The 27,453-nt window shown below is 34.6% G+C and overlaps 2 protein-coding genes across 3 annotated transcripts in view; one reads left to right on the forward strand and one right to left on the reverse strand.

Annotated features, from left to right (window-relative positions):
* The window catches only part of RASSF9 (Ras association domain family member 9), a 29,691-nt gene extending 26,488 nt beyond the window's left edge, over window positions 1–3,203 (forward strand). For both annotated transcript variants that reach the window (XM_074402464.1, XM_003927850.4), the window contains exon 2: window positions 1,792–3,203. In XM_074402464.1, the coding sequence (XP_074258565.1) occupies window positions 1,808–3,052 (1,245 nt within the window). In that variant the 5' untranslated portion in view covers window positions 1,792–1,807 and the 3' untranslated portion in view covers window positions 3,053–3,203. The remainder of the gene's footprint in view (window positions 1–1,791) is intronic.
* The window catches only part of NTS (neurotensin), a 102,996-nt gene that overhangs the window by 66,472 nt on the left and 9,071 nt on the right, over window positions 1–27,453 (reverse strand). The window lies entirely within an intron of this gene.

Raw genomic sequence — 27,453 nt, forward strand, 5'->3', positions numbered from 1 at the left:
GTACAGAGAAAATTGCTGTCAAGCCCATATATATACGTATATTTACATAAATACATGTGTGTGCCTCTGTATGCTGGGTAGGGGGTATCTATCTATCTAATCACCTATATCCAAACTCTGATTCCTTTATGATATCTGTACTGTTCAAACTCCAGTCTGGGTTTGAAACATCTCTTTTCTAGATTGATGCAATAGGCTTCAAGCTTCTATTCTTTCCTATTTTCCAGTTCATTTCACAAACAGAGGACAGACATAGGTAAAGCATAAATTAGTTCCATCTCTGCTTAAAACTTTTTAGCAGCTTCCACTTTCCAGTGGCTTTAGCTAAGGAAAGTGTTAGCTAACACTAGCTTCCCCCTTCTCCAATGGAGGGGATGGAGAAAGGAGATGTTGCCTTTCTCCATTCCCTCCAGCACCTATCATTTGATCTCTCCTTCCCAAGAGCAGTAATTCCCAACTGTTACCCTCATCCTCCCACTACATTCACATTATTGTTGTCCCTAGATCCTTATACTTCTGCTCATTCTTCCTGGAATTGTTTCCTGAGAACTCTGGTTGCCTCTTTTTGATAATTGACATCTCTAGTCCAATGTCACCTCCTTGAAGAAGACTGTCCTAAGCCTCTAATCAAAATAAATCTCCCTTCTTCCAAGTCATTTTCTATTCCTTCACCTGGTTTAATGTTCTTCATAGCATTTACTGGGATTTGCTATTACATTACTTACATATTCGTGTCAACATTCTTGTCTTCGCCGGGTACGGTGGCTCAAACCTGTAATCCCAGCACTTTGGGAGGCTGAGGTGGGTGGAACACAAGGTTAAGAGATCGAGACCATCCTGGTCAACATGGTGAAACCCTGTCTCTACTAAAGATACAAAAAATTAGCTAGGCATGGTGGCACGTGCCTGTAATCCCAGCTACTCAGGAGGCTGAGGCAGGAGACTTGCTTGAACCCAGGAGGCGGAGGTTGCGGTGAGCCGAGATCACGCCATTGCACTCCAGCCTGGGTAACAAGAGCGAAACTCCATCTCAAAAAAAAAAAAAAAAAAAAAAACAAACAAACAAACAAACAAAAAAACATTCTTGTCTTCTTTATTACTATATCTTTAGTTTCTTCAAATGTGTCTGGCACATAGTTGGCATGCAATAAACAGTTGCTACAGAATGACTATTTTTCCGTATTGTACTATTTTAAACTCTATGATTTCACAATTTCTACCCATGCTTCAATCAAAATAGCCTCCATTGTCTTACGTGAAAATTTGCTATGCCTAGAGCACACTAGGAAATAACAATTAGGACATATTTTTATGATTTTTATTTTTTTCTTGCATTAAATCTTTGGCTCTTTTTTTTTTTTTCTTTTTGAGATGGAGTCTTGCTCTGTTGCCCAGGCTGGAGTGCAGTGGCAGAATCTTCACTCACTGCAGTCACCAGCTCCTGGGTTAAAGCAATTCTCCTTCCTCAGCCTCCTGAGTAATTGGGATTACAGGTGCCTACCACCACACCCAGCTAATTTTTGTGTTTTTATTAGAGACAGGGTTTCACCATGTTGGCCAGGCTGGTCTTAAATTCCTGACCTCAGGTGATGTACCCACTTTGGCTTCTGAAAGTGCTGGAATTATAGGCGTGAGCCACCATGCCCCGTCAGTCTTCTGACTCCTAATCTCAACTTTAAAATGCCTCTCTCATTAAGGGTAAAAGTCTAGAAAGGATGTTAATTTTAAACCATCTTTCAGAGTTTACACAGGTGATGACAGAAATATAATGTGCTTTTGTTTTTCTTTTAGATCTCCAACTAAAGACATGGACTCAGAAGAGAAGGCAATTGTGGTTTGGGTTTGCCAAGAAGAGAAGATTGTCTGTGGGCTGACTAAACGCACCACATCTGCTGATGTCATCCAGGCTTTGCTTGAGGAACACGAAGCTACGTTTGGAGAGAAACGATTTCTTCTGGGGAAGCCCAGTGATTACTGCATTATAGAGAAGTGGAGGGGCTCAGAACGGGTTCTTCCTCCACTAACTAGAATCCTGAAGCTTTGGAAAGCATGGGGAGAGGAGCAGCCCAATATGCAATTTGTTTTGGTTAAAGCAGATGCTTTTCTTCCAGTTCCTTTGTGGCGGACAGCTGAGGCCAAATTAGTGCAAAACACAGAAAAACTCTGGGAGCTCACCCCAGCAAACTACATGAAGACATTGCCACCAGATAAACAAAAAAGAATCGTCAGAAAAACTTTCCGAAAACTGGCTAAAATTAAGCAGGACACAGTTTCTCATGATCGAGATATAATGGAGACATTAGTTCATCTGATAATTTCCCAGGACCATACTATTCATCAGCAAGTCAAGAGAATGAAAGAGCTGGATCTGGAAATTGAAAAGTGTGAAGCTAAGTTCCATCTTGATCGGGTAGAAAATGATGGCGAAAACTACGTTCAGGATGCATATTTAATGTCCAGTTTCAGTGAAATCGAGCAAAATCTAGACTTGCAGTATGAAGAAAACCAGACCCTGGGGGACCTACATGAAAGTGATGGAGTTGGACAGCTGGAAGAACAACTAAAATATTACCGAATACTCATTGATAAGCTCTCTGCTGAAATAGAAAAAGAGGTAAAAAGTGTTTGCATTGATATAAATGAAGATGCAGAAGGGGCAGCTGCAAGTGAACTGGAAAGCTCTAATTTGGAAAGTATCAAGTGTGATTTAGAGAAAAGCATGGAAGCTGGTTTGAAAATTCACTCTCATTTGAGTGGCATCCAGAAAGAGATTAAATATAGTGACTCATTGCTTCAGATGAAAGCAAAAGAATATGAACTCCTGGCCAAGGAGTTCAATTCACTTCACATTAGCAACAAAGATGGGTGCCAGTTAAAAGAAAACACAGCAAAGGAATCTGAGGTTCCCAGCGGCAACGGGGAGATCCCTCCCTTTACTCAAAGGGTATTTGGCAATTACGCAAATGACACAGACTCGGACACTGGTATCAGCTCTAACCACAGTCAGGACTCCGAAACAACTGTAGGAGATGTGATGCTGTTGTCAACGTAGTTCGAATGGGTTCTTTCCGGCCTGATTCATGTTTTAATGTTTGTTTAATTTAATAGGAAACCTTATTTTAAACACAGCTTTCTGAAAAAAATGTAAATCATATTATAGTATTCAATAGTTAATAAAAAGGAGAGAAATGTGTTGTTTTTGATGTGAGATTTCCAAGGGGACTTTAATTCTTACAAGTTTAAGCCACGAACTATTTATTATGAATGCAGCGCAAATAGCTTGTAGGTATAGAACACAGAAATAATTTGATGGGAATCACATCATAATCTTCCAGAGTGTCTATGGAAAATGATTTACATAAACTTAAAAACCAATCCTCAATATTAGACAGTCCAAATATTCGCATATAAAGAAATAGAATTAAAATGTGCTGTAATATATATTTTTTCAACACTGTATCACAGAAATTTTTAAATCTGTAAAGTATGTGGGAGCTACTGTGTTATAACTGTATTAGATCAAATTCTGGTTCCTTTAATTGATCCTTTGATAATACAGCATATCATGTATATCACTTCCTGAGCCCTTCTACCTGTTGGGACCTATGAAACAGGCTACTGTTGGGACATCTATAAATATTGGCAAGCAATCAGACATGTATAGAGTATAGATAAGGCAGGGCCAAGTGCCGCGTACAAACAGCAATTTTTATAAAGAACCCTAAAATTATTAAGAGCTATGCATGTATTTTTGCTATCTGGCAATACAGATCTCCTGACCAAACCCATGTTCTGTGCAGGTTTATTCACTAAGTGAGCATTACAGAGAAAATCAGAGTCATAGTGTTGTTTGTGTTCTGTCTACAAAAGTTGCAGTAGTGGAATTTGGAATCCTCTGCAAATAAATAGAATTCTATCTACTATAATTATTAGCATTTTGTCTCTGAACCTACAGAGGGGAAATCACATGAACAAAAGACTTATTTTGCTAAGAAAAAAAACTTGGTTCTTAAAAAAGTACTAGCAAAATCCCAAACACATTAGTAAGAATCCAAGAAATAGAAGTGATTATTTAGGTCTTATCTTGACTGACAGTCATTTCTATGGCAGACTATGGTTTTGCTTGGTGTTTAACTGGAAATGTGCTTTCTTCTTTCTTCCTTCTTTGCTAACTTTCTTCTTAACTGCCTTCCTGCCTGCCTTTCTTCCTGTCTTTTCCTACCTTCATTTCTCCTTCTCCTGTCTTCCCTTTATCCTTTTCTTCCTTCCTGCCAAAACACATGATGCAATTATAATAAAATAATTATTTTTTATTGTACTGTTCACTGAATACTGCTGCAGTTTATTTTTTATTTAGCTGATACCCTTCCTGTATATCAGTGCACATATAAGTAGGAATATTACTTTACCTAATTTTAATATATAGACATTGGTTGAGAGTCCCAATCTTTCTTTCTCACTTCTCACTTTTTCTCTTTTATTCTTTTTTTTTTTTTTTTTTTTTTTTTTTTTTTTTTTTTTTTTTTTTTGAGACGGAATTTCGCTCTTGTTACCCAGCCTGGAGTGCAATGGCGCGATCTCGGCTCACCGCAACTGGGTTCAGGCAATTCTCCTGCCTCAGCCTCCTGAGTAGCTGGGATTACAGGCACGTGCCACCATGCCCAGCTAATTTTTTTTGTATTTTTAGTAGAGACGGGGTTTCACCATGTTAGCCAGGATGGTCTCAATCTCTTGACCTCGTGATCCTCCAGCCTCAGCCTCCCAAAGTGCTGGGATTACAGGCATGAACCACCGCGCCCCGCTCTTCTCTTTTGTTCTTATGCATACTTCAGTGCAGGTTTTAACTCAGCTTCCTAATTGTGTTACTTTCGAAATTTGAAAAATATTTACTTTTTTAAAAGCAACTTTATTGTTAACTCATTTTTTAAAATCTATTATTCCTTAAATATTCTTAATGTATTTGTTCGTTCCTGTATTTTAATACATCTTTGGGAAGATATATAGAATGTTCTTTCTGTTTCAGTTTCTTGAGCATTTATACTGTGATTTCTTGTACCAAAATAGATATTTTCAGGTCATATTTCAAGTTAGCTGGTAAGAAAAATAGAAGTTTCCATTCCATGGAAAAATACAGTGATAAGGAGCAATAAATTTGACATTTTTTTTTTTCTTTTGTGAAGAAAAGATGGAATTGAATAGCCATCAGTGACAGGAAAGTTCACCTGCTTAAGAGTCCATAGAATTATTCAACAGTATAAGCTACTGACATATATTTATTTTTCACTGATGGGGATCAAATTCAGAAGATCATCATAAATGGTAAAGCAATTGTAACATTTTCCCTCAGTGGAAGTAATCTCTTTGAATTACTCTTATCTTTAGTGAGAAAATAATGAAATAATATGCTCATCTATTTGACTAATTATCTAAATTCTAAGGGGATTTTGATAAGAAGTAGGCCTGGAGACATAATTTAATCTTAGAAACTTTGAATTAACTTTTGCTTTTATACATTTAAGCACAGTAATGCATTTAAGGGTTAATTTGTCTACATTTTACAGTAAATAATGTTTGTAAGTCTTAGCAGTACCATTGCTTTGTAAATTCATTTTAGAATATCCATTTGCTCATTAGTTATAAAAATGTATTTGTGTTTTGATCATTACAATCATTAAATTTTAATCATTTATCAGCTACTATAGTGAATCTCTTAATTTACAGTTATATGTTAATATATTAACAGAAATAGAAGTACTGAAATACAATGCCCTCCTGTCTGGATACTGAACTATTTGTTATTAAATTAAGTGAGAATTAGAATTATAAATATAGAATTTAATAGAAAATGTAATGTTATCATTATCTATAGAAACTTTAAAGCATAAATTCTTGAGTAACCTTACAGGTTAACTATGAAATTGTTATATGCAGCTAGAAGAAACAAACCAAAGCTGACTATTCTTAATTTCTGTAACAAGACCTAGATTCATCCTTGTTCATCCTTCCACTTGGAATTCTCTTTTTTTTCTTTCTGCTATACTTTGAAATCTTATCTTTTCCACAGTCTTTTTAATTTGCTAGCTCTTCTATGAAATATAGTTCTTCCATTTAATCAGTTAGAATATCATCTCTGAACTTTAGAGGTACTTCTAATTAGAGAAATATTTTAGAGGTACTTCTTATAAGAAGCATTTTTATTCTGACTATATATATTTATGCACTTAAATAATTCCCCTCCTTCAATGGATTCTTATTATATTACTTTATTGTCTGTCTTGTTAACCTTACTCTTTCCTATTAACTTCTTTTCCCCCTACTCACTTTTTGAATTGAATGGCTAAATTTTAGAAGTTTGTAGCTTTTGTGTGTGTGTGTTTATATACATGGTAAATGATGCTTGTGCATTTTACATATCAATAAATATTTATTTTAGCAGACTTAAAACATTAACAGTAATTGTCCTTATAAATTTGGGGACAGAAAGCTAAATCTTCATTCTACTATGATTTTTTAAAATGTGGCATTAATTTAAATTTAAATTCTCAATTCACAGAATTACTGACTTAATAATACCCAAATGCTGTTTCTTTTAGCCGATTTAATGGTTAAATTATAGAATTTTTATTGCGTTATGTGCTTATAAGAAAAAAACATGTTTTAGAGTTGGGTTTTAAAAAAGAGACACATAAATTAACTTTAAAATCTTCTAAACAAGATATGTATTTCATTTTGCTTTGAAAGTAAAATAACACCTCATTAGTGTGTAGAAGGTATCTAATTCATTAAAATTTTATTTTTATATTTATTTAAATATCTACTGTACATGACAAAATATATTTCTGTGGCTGCATTTTATAATTATTTTACAAGTATACATATTGTTCTATTTAAAACATATTTTTTAGTGACAAAGAAATAGATTTTATCCTGATATGTAGTTTTTAAATATTAGGCTATTTCTTTTCATGCTGCCTAATTGGTTTAATAAACATGATATAACAAATATTAAGTATATATTGTTTCTTCATGTTGTAACTCATCCAAAATTATAAAAGAAATAATTATACCTTTCATGTGATATTATTTTTGGGGGTCTTTTATTTAGCTATATTAAAAATATTAAAAATAAATCTGCTTTCAGTTTGAATTACATAATTATTGCTAATTTTTTTTCTTTTTCTTTTTTTTTCTTTTTGAGACAAAATCTTTATCTCCCAGACTGGAATGCAGTGGTAGGATCTTGGCTCATTGCAACCTCCACCTCCCCAGTTGGGTTCAAGCAATTGTGGAGTCTCAGCCTCCCGAGTAGCTGAGACTACAGATGCCCACCACCATACCTGACTAATTTTTTTTTGTATTTTAGTAGAAACAAGGTTTCACCATGCTGCCCAAGGCAGTCTCAAACTCCTGAGCTCAGGCAATTTGCCCCCTCGACCTTCCAAAGTACTAGGATTACAGGCATGAGCCACCACGCCTGGCCGTGAATTATGTAATTGGTAATCTAATGCACAATTTATTTTGAGATTAGTTATTTCATGAAAATATAAGTATATAGCAAATATAAATATATAGCAAATAAGATTGAACAAAACTTTTTATAAGGTTTTATACATATTTGTTCCAATTTATTGTGGAAGAATATATATACTCTAACTGATAGTTTTCTTACATAACTCTTAATTCATTCTGAGATGTGGTTATTCTGGAGGTGGCCCTATATAGAGATTCCTTACTTTGTTTGATGGCAGTAGGGAAATTCACTCTATCAATCATAATAATTTATTTAACTAATTCCCTCCTTATGGGCTTTTAGATGTTTTCCAATAATTTACTATTATAAACAATGTTATTCCATCAATGCATTTCTGTAAGACTAGATTGCCAGATGAAGAAATATTGACCAAGGCGTTTTTAATTTTAGTAAATAATAATTGATCTTTATAAAAATTAATCTTTATTCACTGAGTTGTTAATGTACTCTTCCCACCCACAGAGTGTGCTATTTGTCTTTTAACTTATCTTAATGCAAAAAATTAAGTTATATAGTTGAACATATGGATAAGTAACTTGGGAAGTGTTTTATGATCATTTTTAAAAAGGCCTTCACTCTGCACGATGAATACTTTTTTAAATAATTTCTCCAATACTTCTTTAGAGTGCGTCTGTGCTTTTGTTTTAAACTTTCAACCGTCTGAAATTAAGTTTGTTACAACACTTAAAGGTGGGGAGATAATTGAGTCTTGTTAAGGTGATTACAAGGCATTCACATTAATTGCCAAATAACATTGTGCCACTGTTTTTAAACAGCTCCTTTATTGTGAACCGAATTCTGGTACATATTTTGAATCTATTTTTGGACTTTTTCTACCATCCCATTGATTTGGCTGTGTATTCACACTCAATATCTACATGATTTGAATTATGGTGAATTTATAATCCTATAATCCTTTTAAGATTTGATATACTTTAATTATTTATATATTCCTATTACTCATGTTTATTTTTAAAATTTTCCTGTTCATGCTTTCTAAATTTTGTGATATTTATAATCATCTTGCACAGCTACAAACATAGTCTGCTGGTATTTTAAATTGAGACCACACTAAATATATATATACAATTAGGGAAAACTGACTATTTTAATACTGAGACTTATTGTCTGAGAGCCTCATGTGTTTTCTTTTGTTCAAATCTTCAATTATGCCCCTCAGCAGGATTTAAAACTTTATTTTATTCTTGCACAAATAGTGTAAGAGTTATTTCTGAATTTCATGCCTTTTGTGTCACTGTCATAAGTGACGTTTTTCTCCCCCCATTAGATTATTCAATTGATAATTATCTTCATCCAAGTTAAAATGTGGAAATTCCCTAAGCACTGATTAAGCCCACACTTCAGAACTATGTTTTATGCATTGAATTCAATAACTTCACTGATTAATAGTACATTAATTCTTTATCGTACTATTATACTACACTACTAATAGTACATTAGTACTAACAATACATTAATTCTTTATAGTGAATTCATGCTTTAGTTTTAAACTTTCAACCACATTTTCAAATTACTGTTACTCTCAGGAATGTAGACTTTCTTTATTATATTATTTTGCATACCAGAAAAGTAAACTGAAAAAATTAGAAAATTATCTGATGAAATTTCAAACAAACAACTATCCTTACCCTAGGAAAATGAATTAACTGACCAACAAAATTAAGATTAAAACATATTTGAATGCAAATAAATCTAAGATTTGTACTAATTTGCATAGGATAGAATACCTACAATTTAACAAGTAATATTTGTAATGGCCATGATATAAATAAAAATAGGATGTATATTTTATCGTTGGTCCAGTCAGGAACTTTATGAGGCTACAAAATGAATGTTTGCATAAGAAAAATGGTTAACTTGCAGAGTTTCTCAGCTGTGGCATTGTCAGCATTTTGGCAGAAGAGTTTTGGGTTTGCTAGACTCTCTCATTAATTGAAAAACATTTAACACACCAAGATGCCTCCTACAAAATGGCAATGTTATCACTATATATTGGGACTGGCAAAAATGTCTTCCTCTAACCCTTCCTCTCACCCCTAAGGTTTCCAAGCATTCCCTAGAGGCTAATATTGTCCCTGGTGGCAAATAATGAAGCCATATGGGAGTTCAACTAGTGTTAGAATGAAACACCACTTATCTTTTAAAAATATAATTAAAAGAAGAAGAAATGACATGAACTCGTTATATTAAGTAAAAACGAACAGAACGATCTGCTTAAAACGAAGGAGGGCCTTCGTAGATCAAGTCTGATAATAATTTATGAGACTGAGACATAAACATAAAGATGGAGGGCAATTTAGATTTTTTTCTTGAATGATGATTGCTATTATGCTTATTTGCCAGGAATTCACAAGTCCAAATTTACTTCAACGTCTACAGAATATTGTTAAGATGCTTCTATAGGTATGGTGCTTCAGAAAGTGCTAATCAAATTATCAGCTACTGAAATAGTTGTCTCAGCGCAAGTATTACATGCTGCTAGGATGAAATAAAAGTTCAAATAGACTCCATGTGGGGAGAATATTTTTCTTCAGTTTTGTTTAATTAATATCTATAGGGATATTTAGTGATAAATTAGAACACTAATTATTATTCTGAGATGAGAAAATGATGCTTACAAGTTACTACTTAAAAATTCAGGCCGGGCGCGGTGGCTCAAGCCTGTAATCCCAGCACTTTGGGAGGCCGAGGTGGGTGGATCACGAGGTCAAGAGATCGAGACCATCCTGGTCAACATGGTGAAACCCCGTCTCTAATAAAAATACAAAAAAATTAGCTGGACATGGTGGCGCATGCCTGTAATCCCAGCTACTCAGGAGGCTGAGGCAGGAGAATTGCCTGAACCCAGGAGGCGGAGGTTGCGGTGAGCCGAGATCGCGCCATTGCACTCCAGCCTGGGTAACAAGAGTGAAACTCTGTCTCAAAAAAAAAAAAAAATTCAAACAATGAGCAAACAGAAAAGAAAATGGTAGAGATTAGAGAATATCTAGTTTTTGTATTAACTTGATCATTTCAGGCATGACATATTTCTTTTCCACTACAAATATATTTCAAAATATAGGATCTTTATAATTTAAAATTTTAAAAGTGTTTCCTGTATATGATATCCTTCTGACTTTCTTATTTCTTTGTTGAGGCTGTTTAAAGACTTTTATGAACATCAAACAGCTACAGAGTAATGAGCAATGTCAAAATCAACTAACTGAGAACTGGAAATCTGAAGGCCATAAACAATTTGAATTCCAGGATGTTAGATTCCAACCTAGAAAATAATTAAAAATAAAAAATTAAAAAGTTAAATTAGCCTTCAAGATTTTCAGCTTGGTCAAATTTTATTAAATAATGTATTAAATGGATTTGGTACATGCACAACAAACATTAGGTGTTTATTTATTGGACATGGCTCTATTCATTTTATTCTGGGTAGAGCCACCTTAAGAAGAGGTTAAATTAAAGTAGCCTACTAACTGAAAAAGGAGAGTGTCAAAACTCTGCATCTCCTGATACGTTCATGCTTATCTCTCATTTCTTTCCAGATTAGTAAGGGTGAGGGTGTAGGTTTATTATTATTGGCTATGATAGACAAAAGAGTCATGGTTATGTTAGCTAATTAAGGTATGGCCAGGAAAAAATGAACATTATGTGTATTTCCAGAACAGAAAAAGCTATTCTAGAAACAGAGGTGGAGAGAAAAGTAACTTGTAATATTTATTTTTATATCTCTAGTCCTCAAAGGAGATTAGAACCTAATATTTGCCAATAAATGTTAATAAAATTAGATATGTAAGTAAAGGGCAAGCATAGTGCCTGGAGCTTTGTAGTTCTTCTATAAATGTTAACTCTTATTGTAAGTAATGAAATAGAAGTTAAATTTCTATTACAGGTAAAATATTGCTTACATGCCTTACTTAAAATGAACACTACTTTCTCTCTTTCCTGTTTCTATCACTCAGGGAAAATATACTGGTACTTATACAGATACACAATCAAGATATGGTTTTTACATTTCAATACTATCTTTGAAGTTTTGCAAATTATTCTAAGCAGCATTTTTCATATGCCAGACAAGGCACAGAAACATTTTATACCTTTTCAGAACTGAAGTTAAAATTTTGAAATGTTTGTTAGTATCATGTGAAACTTGCAAGTCACTCTTCTCTAGTAAGTGTAGGTGCATGGCATGGTGAATGATAATAATTGTTCTGCTTTCCAAGAAGAGATCTTTTGACCAAAACTCTAAATTACCTTTGAGGGAAACAGCCCGAAGACAGATATCAAAGTACATATCCCTCTTTTAGCATCCACTCATACCACCCCCTTCTTGAAGTTGTTCAAAAAATTATAAAATACAAAAATGTCAAATAATATGAGAAATAGAAGTTTCACAAAGGATGAAGGTAGTAATGCTAACTGGGATTTATCATTCAAAAGTAAGACAGACTAAGGAAGAAAGTGTCCTGAGTTGGACATTTAACTTTTAGGTCAAGCCAAGTCATGCGTCTTTTGGAGGTAATTCCCAAACCTGTTTCCACAACAAACACACAAAGAGTACTTGTTAAAAATACAGATGCCTGAACTTCACCCTGGTGAATTTGATTGAGGTGGTCTGGACTGCAGTAGCAACTTTTGTGATTTTAAATATCTAGCCAAATGATTCTAAAGAAATGGCAGTAGAGTGTGGTTTATTAGCTCACAGCAAACCTGATGATTAAACATTTTACCAAGCTAAATGAAGGAATGTGGAGACCAAGCATTCCCAAAGTGATCCATAGAGCTCATTGGCTTGGAAGAAACATAAAAAGCAGTAGGTCCCAAGCCGAGGATAACTGGGAAACAGAAATGTGTTAAAGGGCTGCTCCATAGACTACAGGTGCCCAAGGCTTATTGTCTCTTTTTAAAATAGTGCCTAATTTAAGATGAAAATGAAAGAAGTAATCAGATCATTGTGGGAACTCCTGTTATCATACAAGTACTATAGATATTTTTTATGTGTCTTATACTTTTTTTCTCAACTATGACATTAACAGGGCTTGTACATTAGTTAACTGTCCAAAAGTGTCATTTTTCTTGGCTCAAATTAAATGTAATTTATGCTACAAAATAATGAAGACAAGTCATCTTTAAGAAGCTGGGCATATTTGGTTCAAATTTGAATTAAAGCCCCAGTTACTTGTGTGATTTTAATCAAATGATTCAACTATTCTGTTCATGAAGTTCCTCAACTGGAAAATTATAATAGTAATAATGCCTAAATTTTTGGAATGCTTTAAGGACAGGGGTTGTAGCATGAAAAATAGTCAGCATCTCACCTTGTATAGAGTAGACTCTTATAGTAACTATTATTATTCCAATATTTTCCTGATTTTATAATGAAAAGTGCATCACTATACTTATGTCAAAAAATATATCAGTGTCCATCAGTTTGAAGAGTAGGTTATGCTGCAGTTTCTCTCTTGGCTCTTGGGGATTATTTATAGGGTAACTATTTGCTCATTCTACTGTTATTTCATTTGAGTATTTATGCAACTTTCACTCTATTATAAAAGTGTATTTAAGCTATTTTACTACAGTACATCACTGAAATAAAAAGTCTGTATGTGAATCAAAAGAGAAAGAAAACGGAGGTATAAGGTCAGACATAATGTAAGTATTATTAGAAGCAATGCATGTGTTCTTCCTTGAAGGATTACTACATGTTTATACTTAATTTGGAGCAATAGCCAAAAGTTTCCTAACACCTATAAGACAATATAAAGTTGCACTGTATATGGTCATTGAAAAGATTTTCTATACAAAATAGACTGAGCAATTAAAGGCAATAGAAATGTCCAAGTATCCCAGAATAGACCACAGAATTTTCGAAGTTAAGAGAGGTTGATGTAACTTATGTGTTATAAGAACTATCACTCAGGTATCAAATGACAATTTGTCCAAAAAAAAAGATTTATTTATTAAAAAATAATTTTTGCCGGGCGCGGTGGCTCAAGCCTGTAATCCCAGCACTTTGGGTGACCAAGGCGGGTGGATCACGAGGTCAAGAGATCAAGACCATCCTGGTCAACATGGTGAAACCCCGTCTCTACTAAAAATACAAAAAAAAAATGAGCTGGGCATGGTGGCATGTGCCTGTAATTCCAGCTACTCAGGAGGCTGAGGCAGGAGAATTGCCTGAACTGAAGAGGCGGAGGTTGTGGTGAGCCAAGATCGCGCCATTGCACTCCAGCCTGGGTAACAAGGGTGAAACTCCGTCTCAAAAAAAAAAAAAATAATAATAATAATAATTTTCCCAGTAATGCTTAATTATGTTAGGGAATCAAGTTATAGCCAAGGAGAATTGCAGATTGTTATATCACATGTTTTTCTCAAAATAAAAAAATAAAGGTCATAAATATTTGTTATAAAAACCAGTATTTTACATATTTATGAATTAATCATTAACTCTCAATGCTTAAAAGTCATATAGAATAATTTAGAAATTCTTAATGAGAACACTTATACCTAAATTGCTAATATAACACAGAAAAAAAAAGATATGTGATTGTTGGCTAAAAATACTACAGCATGTATTTATTTTATTCTACAAAAACTGTTCTTAGAAAGACTGTATTACTGTAGGTATAGTATAGATAACTTATTTTAAACAGGCATTTTATAATAGTTAAAGACTGTCACATCAAGACTGTCACAATCAAGACTACAATTTCCAAAAAATGCAAAAGATTATAACAAAAAATTAATTATGTAAATCTATCGATCAGGAAAAAATTTAAATTGCTATATAAAGGAAAATTTGCTATGACAAGTGCAAAAAATTATCTCAGTGGTTTATGTTGTTTTGTCTTAGGTAGTCTGTATAAGTAATTATTTTTGTTTATTTGAAAAAAATGCTTAAGAAATCGGTGGAGCAGAGGATTCAAATTTTAAGAAAGGGAGGTAAAGTAGAAAAAAAAGTGATCAAAGATGAAAAATAACCCTGCAATATTGAGTTTTGAGCCTTAGAAAGTGATAGTAAGCAGGTGACTCCTAGGGTGAAATTAGCAATGAATTTTGAGGTCATACATGTGAATTAAATTTGTCCTTTCCTGAGCTTCATTTGAGTCATTATCTTCAAACCACATTAGCATTCTTTTTAGCAAAAGTATTGTTTTATAATATTTTGGAGAACGAAGAAGATTCCACGTCCACCTATCAGACTAGGTGGAGTTGAGAGAAGCTGGGAGAAAGCAAAATGTTGAGCAGAAAACAAATCATAATATGGGAAAACCCAGTTAATAGCTAAGTGATATGTGTACTATAATCATTATAAATACGGTGTCCTGTATTATTTTTAATTTTCTTGTTTGTATGTGGAAGTTGTAATTGTCATTTAGGCAAAAAAAAAAAAAAAAACCTTTAAAAGCACCTTGTCTATACCTAATGTAGATAACGGGTTGATGGATGCAGCAAACCACCATGGCACAGGTATACCTATGAAACAAACCGGCATGTTCTCCACATGTGCCCCAGAACTTAAAGTATGATTTTTTAAAAAAGCATCTCATCTGCATTTAATTAGCTCTACTGTTTATAATGAGCTGTTTGTGTCAAAGATGTGTAATGCTGTTGTCTAGTTTCTTTTGTTGCATCCTTCCATTTTGCTTCTTCTACAGAATACCATGTTCAATATACCTGTTTATTAGTTGGATAAAAAATTCTTCAGTAATAAGCCCAGTGGAAAGCAAGTATTAATAGGAATTTAAAGCTTTTTTCTATGGTCTTGGAAGTATATCTTATACCTAGAATTATTATTAGAAAAATATACTGAATTGGCCAGGCAATTACAAGAGGCTCACACCTGTAATCTCAGCACTTTGGGAGGCCTGAGGTGGGTGGATCATGAGGTCAGGAGTTTGAGACCAGCCTGACCAACATGATAAAACTTGTCTCTACTAAAAATACAAAAATTTGCAGGCATGGTGGCATGCGCCTGTAATCCCAGCTACTCAGGAGGCTGAGGCAGGAGAATCACTCGAACCCAAGAGGCAGAGGTTTTAGTGAGACAAGGTTATGCCACTGCACACCAGCCTAGGCAACACAGTAAGACTCTGTCTCAAAAAAAAAAAAAAAAAAAAAAAAAGGGAAAGAAAGAAAAAGAAAAATATATTAAATCAATGTTTTATATGAAGTGTTTAGCTTCAACACCAAATACTATATATTACCCTATTTGTAAAAAGAGCTTTCAAATGCTCTACATAATATTCTTTCTTAAAGTATTTCAATGAAATAACTTACTAATTATTTGAGCATTGTTTTAACAACTACAAAACACTGATAGTCTTCATGATTCTATGATATTAAATAGCACCAATAAGTTTGTATCTAATGGATGCATATTGCTAAGAGTTTGCAAACAAAATTTAAAATGTCAGTTTAACAAAGGTCTCCCTTAAATGTGATTTCTTAAAAACAACAACAACAAAAAGCAAAACAAAAAAATTAAATTGGGAGGAAAAAGATAGGAGTGGCAAGTTTCCATTCTATTTGGTAATCACAGGAAATATTAGAACACTGATTCCCTATAGCACATGAGAGAGCTTCAAGTGGCTTTATTCATATATGAAAATGAATGATCACTCCAGAAGCCTGAGGAAGATGGAGGTAGTCAGATTATACAAATTTAAGCAAAACAATTTTAAAATGAATCAAATGGCATTTAAATTAAGGTACATATTAGACATGGATTTTGAGTTTCCAGCAATCTTTAGAAACATTTATAACATTATTTCAATATCTGTGAATAGTTATCAATAACATTCAACTATCTTCCTCTAATATTACTTCACTTTAGTTAAGCTAAAGAGAAGGCAATTTATGACTGAACTTTGGCATGTAAGGAGCTACATTCTGAATATGTACAGTTGGAAAGATATTAGATCCTAACTTTATCTTAATGTCATAATTTTAAAAGGATTATTTTAGCAATTAACATGTTGGAGATACATGTAGTAAATATACCATTCTTAGGAAGAAAATTACATGGCCATTATTTCACATACAAAATAATGAGTTGCAATGACTGAGAATGAAGGACTCCCAAGTTACTATAAAACTATAAAATTATTTGCTTATTTTGAACTGAAAATCCTTCAGACTTTTCATACATACACAGAAAAGCAGCTTCTCATATCTAACGAAATTAAAGTATGTGATATGAGCTAAATATTCAAAGCCTGATGCAATGATGTGTCATTACCGATAAACTTAACAGCATTTTGTGAAAGTCTCTGTCACCATGGAAGCTCAGCTGAAACTGGTTCTGTAAGTTTTAGTCTCCACCTTACTGCACCTAACACCACCATTAGGTAGGCTCATGGGTAGTCACTACTTTAAGCTTCACCCCACTATCTTAAATGTATAATTAGAGCCCATGCTTAGTGTTCATCATTCCTCATAGATACAAATTAAATGAGGCTTGAAGAGTATATGCTTTGTCCAGGCTAAGTGAGTAATGAGTTTTTATGCATAATGCCAAGGAAATTTTTCTAGATGGTTAGAACAAGAACACACAAGTCAGGAAAATAAAAAAGAAAAAAAAGATTGATGATAGCTTTCCTGAGCAATCAGTGCTCAATTGTCAAATATGTGAATCACCCTGGCTGCTGCTTTCTCCTCATTTTGCCTGCGTTTTGGGAGATTGAACAGTTAACTCTGTTAACCAGACATCAGTTATTTAAATCAGCCTTTTCAGAATTTCCTTTGACTCATTACTCTACCAACTCCTCATATTCAATATTTCCAAGACCAGTTAATTTTTGTCATGTATTTCTCAGAAATTCAATCTTTCTTTTATCATAGTTTTTAAAGTTAGGTCTGAGGGGAAGTTAAGAGTTTATGTACTCCAAACCCATCACGTTACAAGAGCAGAAAGAATCCCAGACAATCGAAGATTTACAGTTAGTAGTGAAATTATTACTGCAATTCAGACCTTTGAACTCTCATTACAGTACTTTTTAAATTCTTCAAATTGCCTTAAGGAAAAGTGGATTCCTCACATTTTTCTGTTAATGCAATCCTTGCTGTTTTAATTCTGAAAAAGAATTCTATTCAACTGTAGCTAAATTTTAATATTTTCCTTAATTATAAAATTCTTTTTCTTAGGAAAAAAAAAAAAAACATAGAAAGTGTTACATTGCCCAGGAAGAACTTGAGCCTGTAGTTGAATTTTCCTGTAACTCACACCACGTATCCAGAGAAAGTTGCAATATCCTGTTTATCTTTGTTCAATGATCTCTTCATGCTCAGTCACTAGAAAAATGCCTACAATTGACAAATGTTTAATGAACATTGATTGAATTCAAATTCATTTGTCATTTCACAATTAGTGGCACAATTAGAAGACTTGCACCCTTTCATCTATTTCAACAAGAAGTTAACATTTTTTGTGTGTGTATCTCCTACAGGAAAATACCAGGTATTTCCAAAGTAGCAAAAGAGAGGTGGTTTTAAATATTATAAATATTGGGCAACATTTATAGAAGCATTATTCCTTATGTAGCATTAATTTAAAAATATTTCCTTGTTGGTCTGTTTCTTTATTGCAGTGAATATATTTACAAGGCAAATTGCCCATGATTTACGAGCACTGACAGAAATGTACCTCATCCAAGTAAGGACTCCTTAGTGAAGAGTTTGCGCTACCACAGTGTTTCTTCAGTGAGTGCATTTATTCACTTCAAACTTGTGATGGATGTGAAGGATGAGACCTCTTCTCTATGGGAACCACATCAAGAAAATCCTATCATTCGTTCATTTACTCAACAAATGTTTATCGCTAGTGGCTCTCGGTTTTTTCAGTTCTTTCATCTTTAAGAGAGGAGTGACACAAGGACATTCCAGAAGTTATCTGTGAAGCTACCCTCTGGAGCGTGAGTCACCGTAAGGAGTTGGCCTGCCTGTTTCCCTTGCCCTACCCTTTCTACCACTCCCAAGGGACAGCATGGGAGAGAGAGTTCACGAAAGGTGACAAATCTCCAAACAATTTGTTTATTCAGGCTCTCCCAGTAATCCAATATCATAGATAATTGAGAGTTGACTGTACTCTAATTATAACAAAAACATCTTGAGGTTTCATCTGTAACCTAGAGCACACCACTCGGGATGGGTGAGGAACCTGAATTTGGATAGACCTGGACTTCAGGTAGCACATTTAGCAAAAGGAGTCAGAGGAGAGAGAGTAGATCATAGTATTGTAAATGATATGAAAACAAAAAATATTATGCCTAATGAAAAGAAATTATGGGTGGCTGCAACAGTTCAGCTGTGGGGTCCTCACTGCCTGTGCCATGTGCTGTTTTTACTCTCACAGTGCTACCTCTTGTTGGACTGTCTAAGTATTGAAATTCCACTTCATGTGTTCAAACAAAGGTTTGTGTAGCAGATTTTCTTCAGACTTTGTGGACTGCACAACAAATGTCCCCTGTGTCTATGGGAAGCCAGTCAATTTTGACTGTACAGTGAAACCTTTTGTTACTGGTGTTAAGAGTTAAAATCCCAAAGTAACTTTATAATCAACATGACTTGTAGATTTTGCTGGAATCTTCCAAAAACGGAATATGAATGTTCAATTTTACCAGCAGCATGAGGTCCTGTCCTCAATGGCATTATGCTGTCAACTGCACAATAAACACATTCATGACTTGGGTAACTACTTTTTACAAAATGCTGTACTAAAATTGGGCTGCAGGCTGCAAGGGGTCTATTGCTCTGGCTCTAAGCATCACCCTTGGTGGCTTTGGAGCAGACCATTTCTACCTGGACCAGTGGCAAGAAGGCCTTGGCAAGCTCTTCACCTTCAGTGGCCTGCACACTAATAGACATCTTGCTAATTGGAGTTGGCTGCATTGGACCAGCAGATGTTTCTTGATACATTTAGCTCTGATTATGTGCTTTGAAGAGGAACAATGTTTAGTTAAAGTCCTTTTGCCTGTAGGAGTTAATGCAGTGTGAATGATATATTTGCATATTTTTAATGTGTAGCACTTGTTCTTTGCCTGTCTTGATGAAGTAAAAAAGAAAAATGAAACACTGAAAAAAATTAGAATTGAATAGTCTAAATATTGGAAGAAACACACCTACAGAATATTTATAGTATATATAATAATAATCTCACTTTAATACAGCAGTTCTTTGATGCTTTACAAAAATCTCAAAGTATATTTTACCCATGATATTGGCCAACCATCATAATTCATATAAAAGAAAGTTAAAAAACAATTTACCTACATTTTAGTGATGTTGAAACTAAAATACATCAGTTAATTTTCTCCCAGCGTTTCCATATGGTTAAAATTGTAGGCAGAGAATAAGTATCCAGTTTTGTTTTGTTGTTGTTGTTGTTGTTGTTGTTGTTGTTGTTTTGAGATGGAGTTTTGCTCTTGTTGCCCAGGCTGAAGTGCAATGGCACGATCTTGGCTCACAGCCACCTCCATCTCCTGGTATCAAGGGATTCTCTTGCCTCAGTCTCCCAAGTAGCTGGGATTGCAAGCATGCACCACCACACCCAGCTAATTTTATATTTTTAGCAGAGACGGGGTTTCTGCATGTTGGTCAGGCTAGTCTCAAACTCCTGACCTCAGATGATCCACCCAGCTTGGCCTCCCAAAGTGCTGGGATTACAGGCGTAAAACACCATACCCAGCCAAATATCCAGTTTTGTTTTGTTTTGCTTTGTTTTGTTTTTGGGAAAATCTGACATTGAAGGTATAAGGGTCAACATTCTTTCAAAGGTGGTTGTAAAGGGCAAGTTGGTGATCTTCAGCTTATGTGTCCATATTTCATTGCAAGTGCCCATGCCCAGAAATGGAGCATTTCTTTTTTTTTTTCCAACTCAAGTGCCAAACATTTTAAGTCTTCCAACTTCATCCAATTCTTAAGCTGAAAAAAAGTATGATTTAGTCATATCCTCAATTTAAAAGATGTAAATTATATATTAATACATATATACTCTAATGAAAAAGGCTCAGGAATGAAAGGCAATATCATGTCTCTCGGACCCTCAAAGAATTATTTAGGTTGGTACGTTTCTTTTTTTTAAAGAGAGAAAGAAAAAAAGAATAATAAGAGAAAGAATAAAGAAGAGGAAGAAAGAGAAAGAGGAAGAGGGAGAGAGAATGGGGGTATTGCTTTATTGACTGGGCTAGAATGCAGTCTAAATATGGGTATGCCTATAATTGTGCTTAATAATGGAGACCTGAAAGAAAATGAGGGAAGAGAATAACAAACAAGGAGCCAACCAATATTTCTTTTAAACTTCTAAGTTGATATGATGTGGTACTGATAAGAGTGTCTATTTTGTGTATTTAAAGTGGAGAGTTCTATAAATGTTAATTAAGTTTACTTGTTCCAGATCTGAGTTCAAGTCCTGGACTTCGTTGTTAATTTTCTGTCTCACTGATCTGTCTAACGTTAATGTTGAAGTCTTCCACTATTATTGTGTGGGAGTCTAAGTCTCTTTATAAGTCTTGTATGTCTGGGTATTCCTGTATTGGGTGTGTATATATTTAGGATCTTTAGCTCTTCTTGTTGTTGCATTGATCCTTTTATCATTATAGAATGTCCTTCTTTGCTTCTTTTGATCTTTGTTGCTTTAACAACTATATTATCAGGGGCAAAAATTGTAACTTCTGCTTTTTATTTATTTATTTTTGCTCTCCATTTGGTTGGTAAATCTTTCTCCATCCCTTTGTTTTGAGTCTTTGTGTATCCTTGAATGTGAGATGAGTCTGGATGCAGCATACTGATGGGTTTTAGTTTTTTATCCAAATTGCCTGTCTGTCTTTGGATTGGGGGATTTAGTCAATTTAAATTTAGAATTAATAATGATATATGTGAGTTTAATACTGCCATTTAATATTAGCTGGCTGTTTTGCCCATTAGTTGATGTAAATTCTTCATTATATTGATGTTCTTTACTTTTTGGTATTTTTTAGAAAGGCTGATATTGTTTGTTCCTTTCTATGTGCAGTGGTTCTTTCAGAAGCTCTTGTAAAGCAGGCCTGGTGGTGATGAAATCTCTGAGTGCTTGCTTGTTCACAAAAAACTTTATTTTTCCTTCACTTATGAAGCTTAGTTTGGCTGGATGTGAAATTCTTGGTTGAAAGTTCTTTTCTTTAAGGATGTTGAATATTGGTCCCCACTCTCTTCTGGCTTGTAGGGTTTCTGCTGAGAGATCTGCTGTAAATTTGATAGGCTTCCCTTTGTGGGTAACCTGACCTTTCTCTCTGGCTGCCCTTAGTACTTTCTCCTTCATTTCAACCCTGGTGAATCTGACGATTATGTGCCTTGGAGTTGCTCTTCTTGAGAAATATCTTTGTCGTGTTCTCTGTATTACCTGGAGTTGAATATTATCCTGCCTTACTAGGTTGGGAAAATTTTCCTCAATAATATCCTGAAGAGTATTTTCCAGTTTGGATTCATTCTCTTTGATACATTCAGATACACTTATCAAGCGTAGATTAGGTCTTTTCACATAGTCCCATATTTCTTGGAGACTTTGCTCGTTCCTTTTTATCCTTTTTTCTCTAATTTTGTCTTCTCGTTTTATTTCATTGAGTTGGTCTTCGACCTCTGATATCCTTTCTTCCGCTTTGTCAATTCGGCTGTTAAAACTTGTGCATACTTCACGAAGTTCTTGTATTGTGTTTTTCAGCTCCATCAATTCACTTATATTCCTCTCTAAATTGTGTATTCTTGTTAACGTTTCATTAAACCTTTTTTCAAAGTTCTTGATTTCTTTGGATTGAGTTAGAACAAGTTCTTTTAATTCACAGAAGTTTCTTATTATTCACATTTTGAAGCCTGCTTCTGTAATTGGAACACACTCGTTCTCCATCAGGCCTTGTTTCGTTGCTGATGAGGAACTGTGATCCCCCGCTGAGGGAGAGGCATTCTGATCTTGGGTATTCTCAGCATTTTTTGGCTGTTTTCTTCCCTTCATTGTAGATTTATCCATCTGTGGTCTTTATAATTAGCGTCTTTGTAATTGGGTTTCTGAGTGGACGTTCAACTTATTGATTCTCAGCGCCGAAATCTGAGCAACCCACTGAGCCGACTAAAACAGCAGCGTTAAGACTGATGGTGCTTTTCTAACTCTGCACCAAGAGCCGACGCTCCGAGGAGCCGGCAAAACTGCCTCGCTGGTCACAAGAGTCGTGCTGGCAACCCATGGGCCTCCTCCGCTGGGAATCTCCTGGTGCGTGAGCAACAAGAATTCATCTGAAAGTGTGGCATCCTCTCGTTCTCTGCGCTTTCACTGGGAGCTACAATCCTGAGCTGCTAGTGATCAGCCATCTTGGATCTCTCTCCCCAAATATCCAGTTTTAAACCATGTCTGCATTTTCATTTCCAGAAATTATTTTAATTGATTTTTTTCCTTTCCTTGTTTCATTTTTTTCTTTTTTGGTATGTGTGTGCATGTGTGTTTGTGTGTGTGTGTGTGTGTGTGTGTTTGTGTGTTTTAATACCGGAAGTTTTTTGGCTTTGTTTTTTCAGCCACAAATTAGAAACTCCCACAAAAATCTTTCATAATTTAAACTTTGGTTTGTACTTTGATAGAAGATTTTGTAACTGACTTAACAAAACCCATTTAACAAATATTTGATGAGCCCTACAGTGAATATGATACATGTTAAGTATGTGGTAGTTGCAAAAGAAGTATGATTCAAGATGGGGCACAGTCCCTAAGAGCTTGTTGAGGAGGCAAAACACACAACCATAATAGAGTTGAGTGATGATAATAAAAATAACATGACACTAACTTTAGGACTATGTGGAAGAAAAAATCAGAAAAGATAGTTAACATTTTTGAGGACTAATATTTAGCTAGGAACTTTGCAATTACTTTCTTATTTCAGTTTCACAACTCTGAGAGAAATATGTCATCTCAACCTTACAAATGTAAAAAAAAAAACTCAACCAACCAACCTGACACCAAAAGAGGATAAGCAAATTTCCCACTATAACAAGATCAGATTTGAAACTAAATTGAAGATCTTATCTTGGACCCAGAGGGACTTGGAAAGTTATACATAGAGAGAAAAAGAAACAAAACAGTATAAGCAACGGGATTAAAAAGATGAGCAAAGGAACAAAAGCTCTGAGGAGTCTAGTCTTGTTAAATGAAACAGGCTTAGGGAAAGTAAGAAATAAATGTTGCATGAAGCTTGTATTTAATTTTAGTAGCTAACAAATTGGCAATAATATGATCAAACTGTTTTCTGAAAATACTATTTTGAAAGGGTATACTGAATAGATACAATTGTAAAATTCTAAGCAGGAGGCAATGTGGCATTAACAGGTGGCTATGACTGGGATTATTGAGCAAAATATGTGAGATGTTCAGTAATATTATCTGTAAGAAAGCATTTGAATATGTGAGTTATAGTGGAGCTAGAAGACAAAAAATAATATAAAATTATAAATTTATCAGAATTAGCATGATCTCAAACAGACAAAATATTACAGATTTAGATTTATTTTGAGGTATTGTTTGAATTGAAAAATCAATTGCTATAAGCAATTGATTATATTAGAGAAATCTAATATATATAGAGAAATCCAGAGAGCGGTGACTGAAACCTTGACTGTTCATTACAATGACTTTAAGACAATTATACAGATCCCAATATCTGTGCTATACCCAGGCCAATTAAATCAGGATACTTGGAGGTAAATATAATCATTAACAATTTTTAAATATTTCCAGTTTGCAGCCAAAGTTAAGAAGCAATACCATAGAGCACGAGAATTGAAGGTATGGATATAGATGAGATCAGCAGGCGGTGGTGTATGTAAATACACGTAGTCTAATTCTGAATCAGCCAAGTAGACAAAGAAGAGACCACAGAGAGGTAGGAAAAACTGAATAGTGCAAGATCCTGAGGGCCAAACAAGCAAAGAAGCCAAATAAGCAGGGATACTCAATAGACCAACTGTTCATACACAATTAGGATGAGACTTGAAAGAAGGTTTCAGGTTTGTTGAAAAGGAAGTTAACGGCTGACTAGAGAATCAACTTTCAGGAATGTGGTGAAGATCGTATTACAATTAATTGAAAGAATGAATGTTGAAAAAGGAGAGCTAGTTTGTGTGAACTAGTCTTTGGAAAAGAAGTGGTCTGGGGGCTGAGGAAGAAAGAAATGAATTGAAGGAATTTGATATTTCCTGATGAATGACCTATGAACAGTTTAAACTGAAGGAAAGGAAGTAAGAAATAGAAGAAGATTAAACATGTATATGAATGAAATCGAGTCCAGGAGAAAGTTAAGGAACAGTGAGATGCAAATGCACATAGAGGTTGAGTCCAGGGAATATATTAGCACTATGTTCTTGGATAATAAAATGAATTAGGAAGAATGACTTTTTTGTGTTGTTTTGGTATTTTATTTTTATTTTTTTAATTTTTTGACATTGTCTTTCTTCATATGTTCTAAGAATGACTTTGAATTCTCTAAGAATTAGAAGTCATGGTCATTTTCTTAGGGTTTCAAAGTGGGATATGTACTTTCAGGAGAGTTAAGAAGATCTGGGATAGTTTATGTGCTAATTTTGGTAATGTTATCAGTAAGACACACACAGAGATTTCAGAGTAGCAGTGGGGGCTCAGTAGGGATGTCTACTTCATTAGCACACCTTTGAGACTTCTTTCAATAAGGCTCTGCTCTTAGGTAAATTGGCGGCAGGGTGATTGTGAAGTAAGTTTGCTGTGTATATGATTTGTATTTGGAAACTGACAAGAAGGAAAGAGTAGAAGCAGACCCTAATAGCCAAGCCTGGAGTTCCAATTGGTTACATTGATAAACAAAGCCAAAATGAGGAGAAGAGAGAGGTGCATGTAAATACTGACAGTGGTGACCAGTAGTGAGGAGTTTATTCAATCACATAAAAAAGTGAAAGAAGTAAGATGAAAAAGGTGTTAAAAAGAGAAATATTTCAGAGTTTATGCTTAGGCCATATAAGTTAATATCAAAATACCTTGGAGACTAAGAAGTAGGGGCAATGAAGGTCACTAAATTTGAAGACTTTAAGATTGGCGATGTTGGATATTAAAAAATCTTCATAAAGGCTTGCAGTCTGGTCTATATAAACCAGTAAATAGAATATATTACAAGAAACAACATACTAAGCATTTAAGGAAAATATTCTGATATTTTAACATAAGCATTTGCCAATAATCGTTCACTGAAATATTAGTCAGCTCTTTCAAAAAACACAGCAGAGGGTGTCCATGGACAATAATTTTGGAAAATATTGTATCCTTCCCTTAGGGAAACAGGAGCCTAGGAGAGCCAAGGTGACACCATTTTAAAATCAACTAAATCTTAGAAACTAGCAAGGTGCATTATTTGCCAGTCATAACCCATGACCCTAAGATGTTTATAGTTGAAGAAACAGCCTAAGGATACCTACAAGGACACACTCCTACAACAGTAAAAAGTCCAGTTCCCAATACCCATAACAATATGTGCTTTCAGGATATTTATAGTTATGCTTTGATGCCCTTAGACACTAAAATGACAAAGATAGTTTTCTTTAAATCAATAGAATAATAAATACTGTCATGCTGTCAGCCAAACTGCACGTAGGCACAGCTTAGTTTAGTCTTTACATAGACAAAACCACAATAGAGAAAAACTTAAAGCCAGTGTGTTTCTTTGTCTGCTTTGTGAGGACGCCCTATTCTGTAATAAGTGTCCTCAGAAAGGGGATGTCCATTTAACCAGCAATACACTGTATCTTCTCACTGCACCCTGTGACTCTGAATTCCTTCATATGTGGGATCCAAGAACCTTCTCCTGGGGTCTAGATGAAGACCAATTTTTTTTCTGGTAACACTACTATCTAGTATTGGATATTTACAATGCACATTAGTACATAACACGATCTGAGAAGGCCTAATGTAAGAACACACACCAAAAAAATACATAATAACAAACTACCACCACAACAAAACCTGTTTTACTCAACCTACGTCTAAACTTACTGAGTTACTGAACTTCTTTTTTCTGTTACACCTGAAAGACCCACTACACTAGCATTTTATAGAACATTTTGGAAAGTGACTTTCCTAGTTAAAATTTAATTGTAGTTTTAGCATTTATTTTCGATTAATCAGGAAGTAATTAAATTAATTTAGAATCTTATATTTTCTTCTGCCTTTATTTATTGAATTACGCAGCAAGCTAATTTCTATTTTTCCTTTAATTCACTAGACAAATGTTAACTTCCTTTACATTTAATTGTACATGAGTTGAAGTATGTATTTATATACTGGTATTAGAAGAATATACAAACTCTCATATTTTTTTTTTTTTTTGAGACGGAGTTTCGCCCTTGTTACCCAGGCTGGAGTGCAATGGCGCGATCTCGGCTCACCGCAACCTCCGCCTCCTGGGTTCAGGCAATTCTCCTGCCTCAGCCTCCTGAGTAGCTGGGATTACAGGCACGCGCCACCATGCTCAGCTAATTTTTTGCACCATTAATAGAGACGGGGTTTCACCATGTTGACCAGGATGGTCTCGATCTCTTGACCTCGTGATCCACCCGCCTCGGCCTCCCAAAGTGCTGGGATTACAGGCTTGAGCCACAGCGCCCAGCCCAAACTCTCATATTTCAAAAAATATGAGAGCATTATTGATAATCTTTGCCTTAAAATATTACTAGATACAATATGATAGAGGATGTTATAGTAACAAGAATTCAGAAAAAGAAAATGTTAACAGGCCCATCAACCATACACTTTTTTCTTTGCAACCATATACACACTCACACACACATGAAATATAATGCATGTGCATATACTGATTTATGTAATATACTGTATGAAACTCTAGATCATGTATCAGAATGTTAATGAAGGTGTATTA

The sequence above is a fragment of the Saimiri boliviensis genome, chromosome 7 (genome assembly GCF_048565385.1).
Source record: "Saimiri boliviensis isolate mSaiBol1 chromosome 7, mSaiBol1.pri, whole genome shotgun sequence".
In the NCBI taxonomy this organism is placed as follows: domain Eukaryota; kingdom Metazoa; phylum Chordata; class Mammalia; order Primates; family Cebidae; genus Saimiri; species Saimiri boliviensis.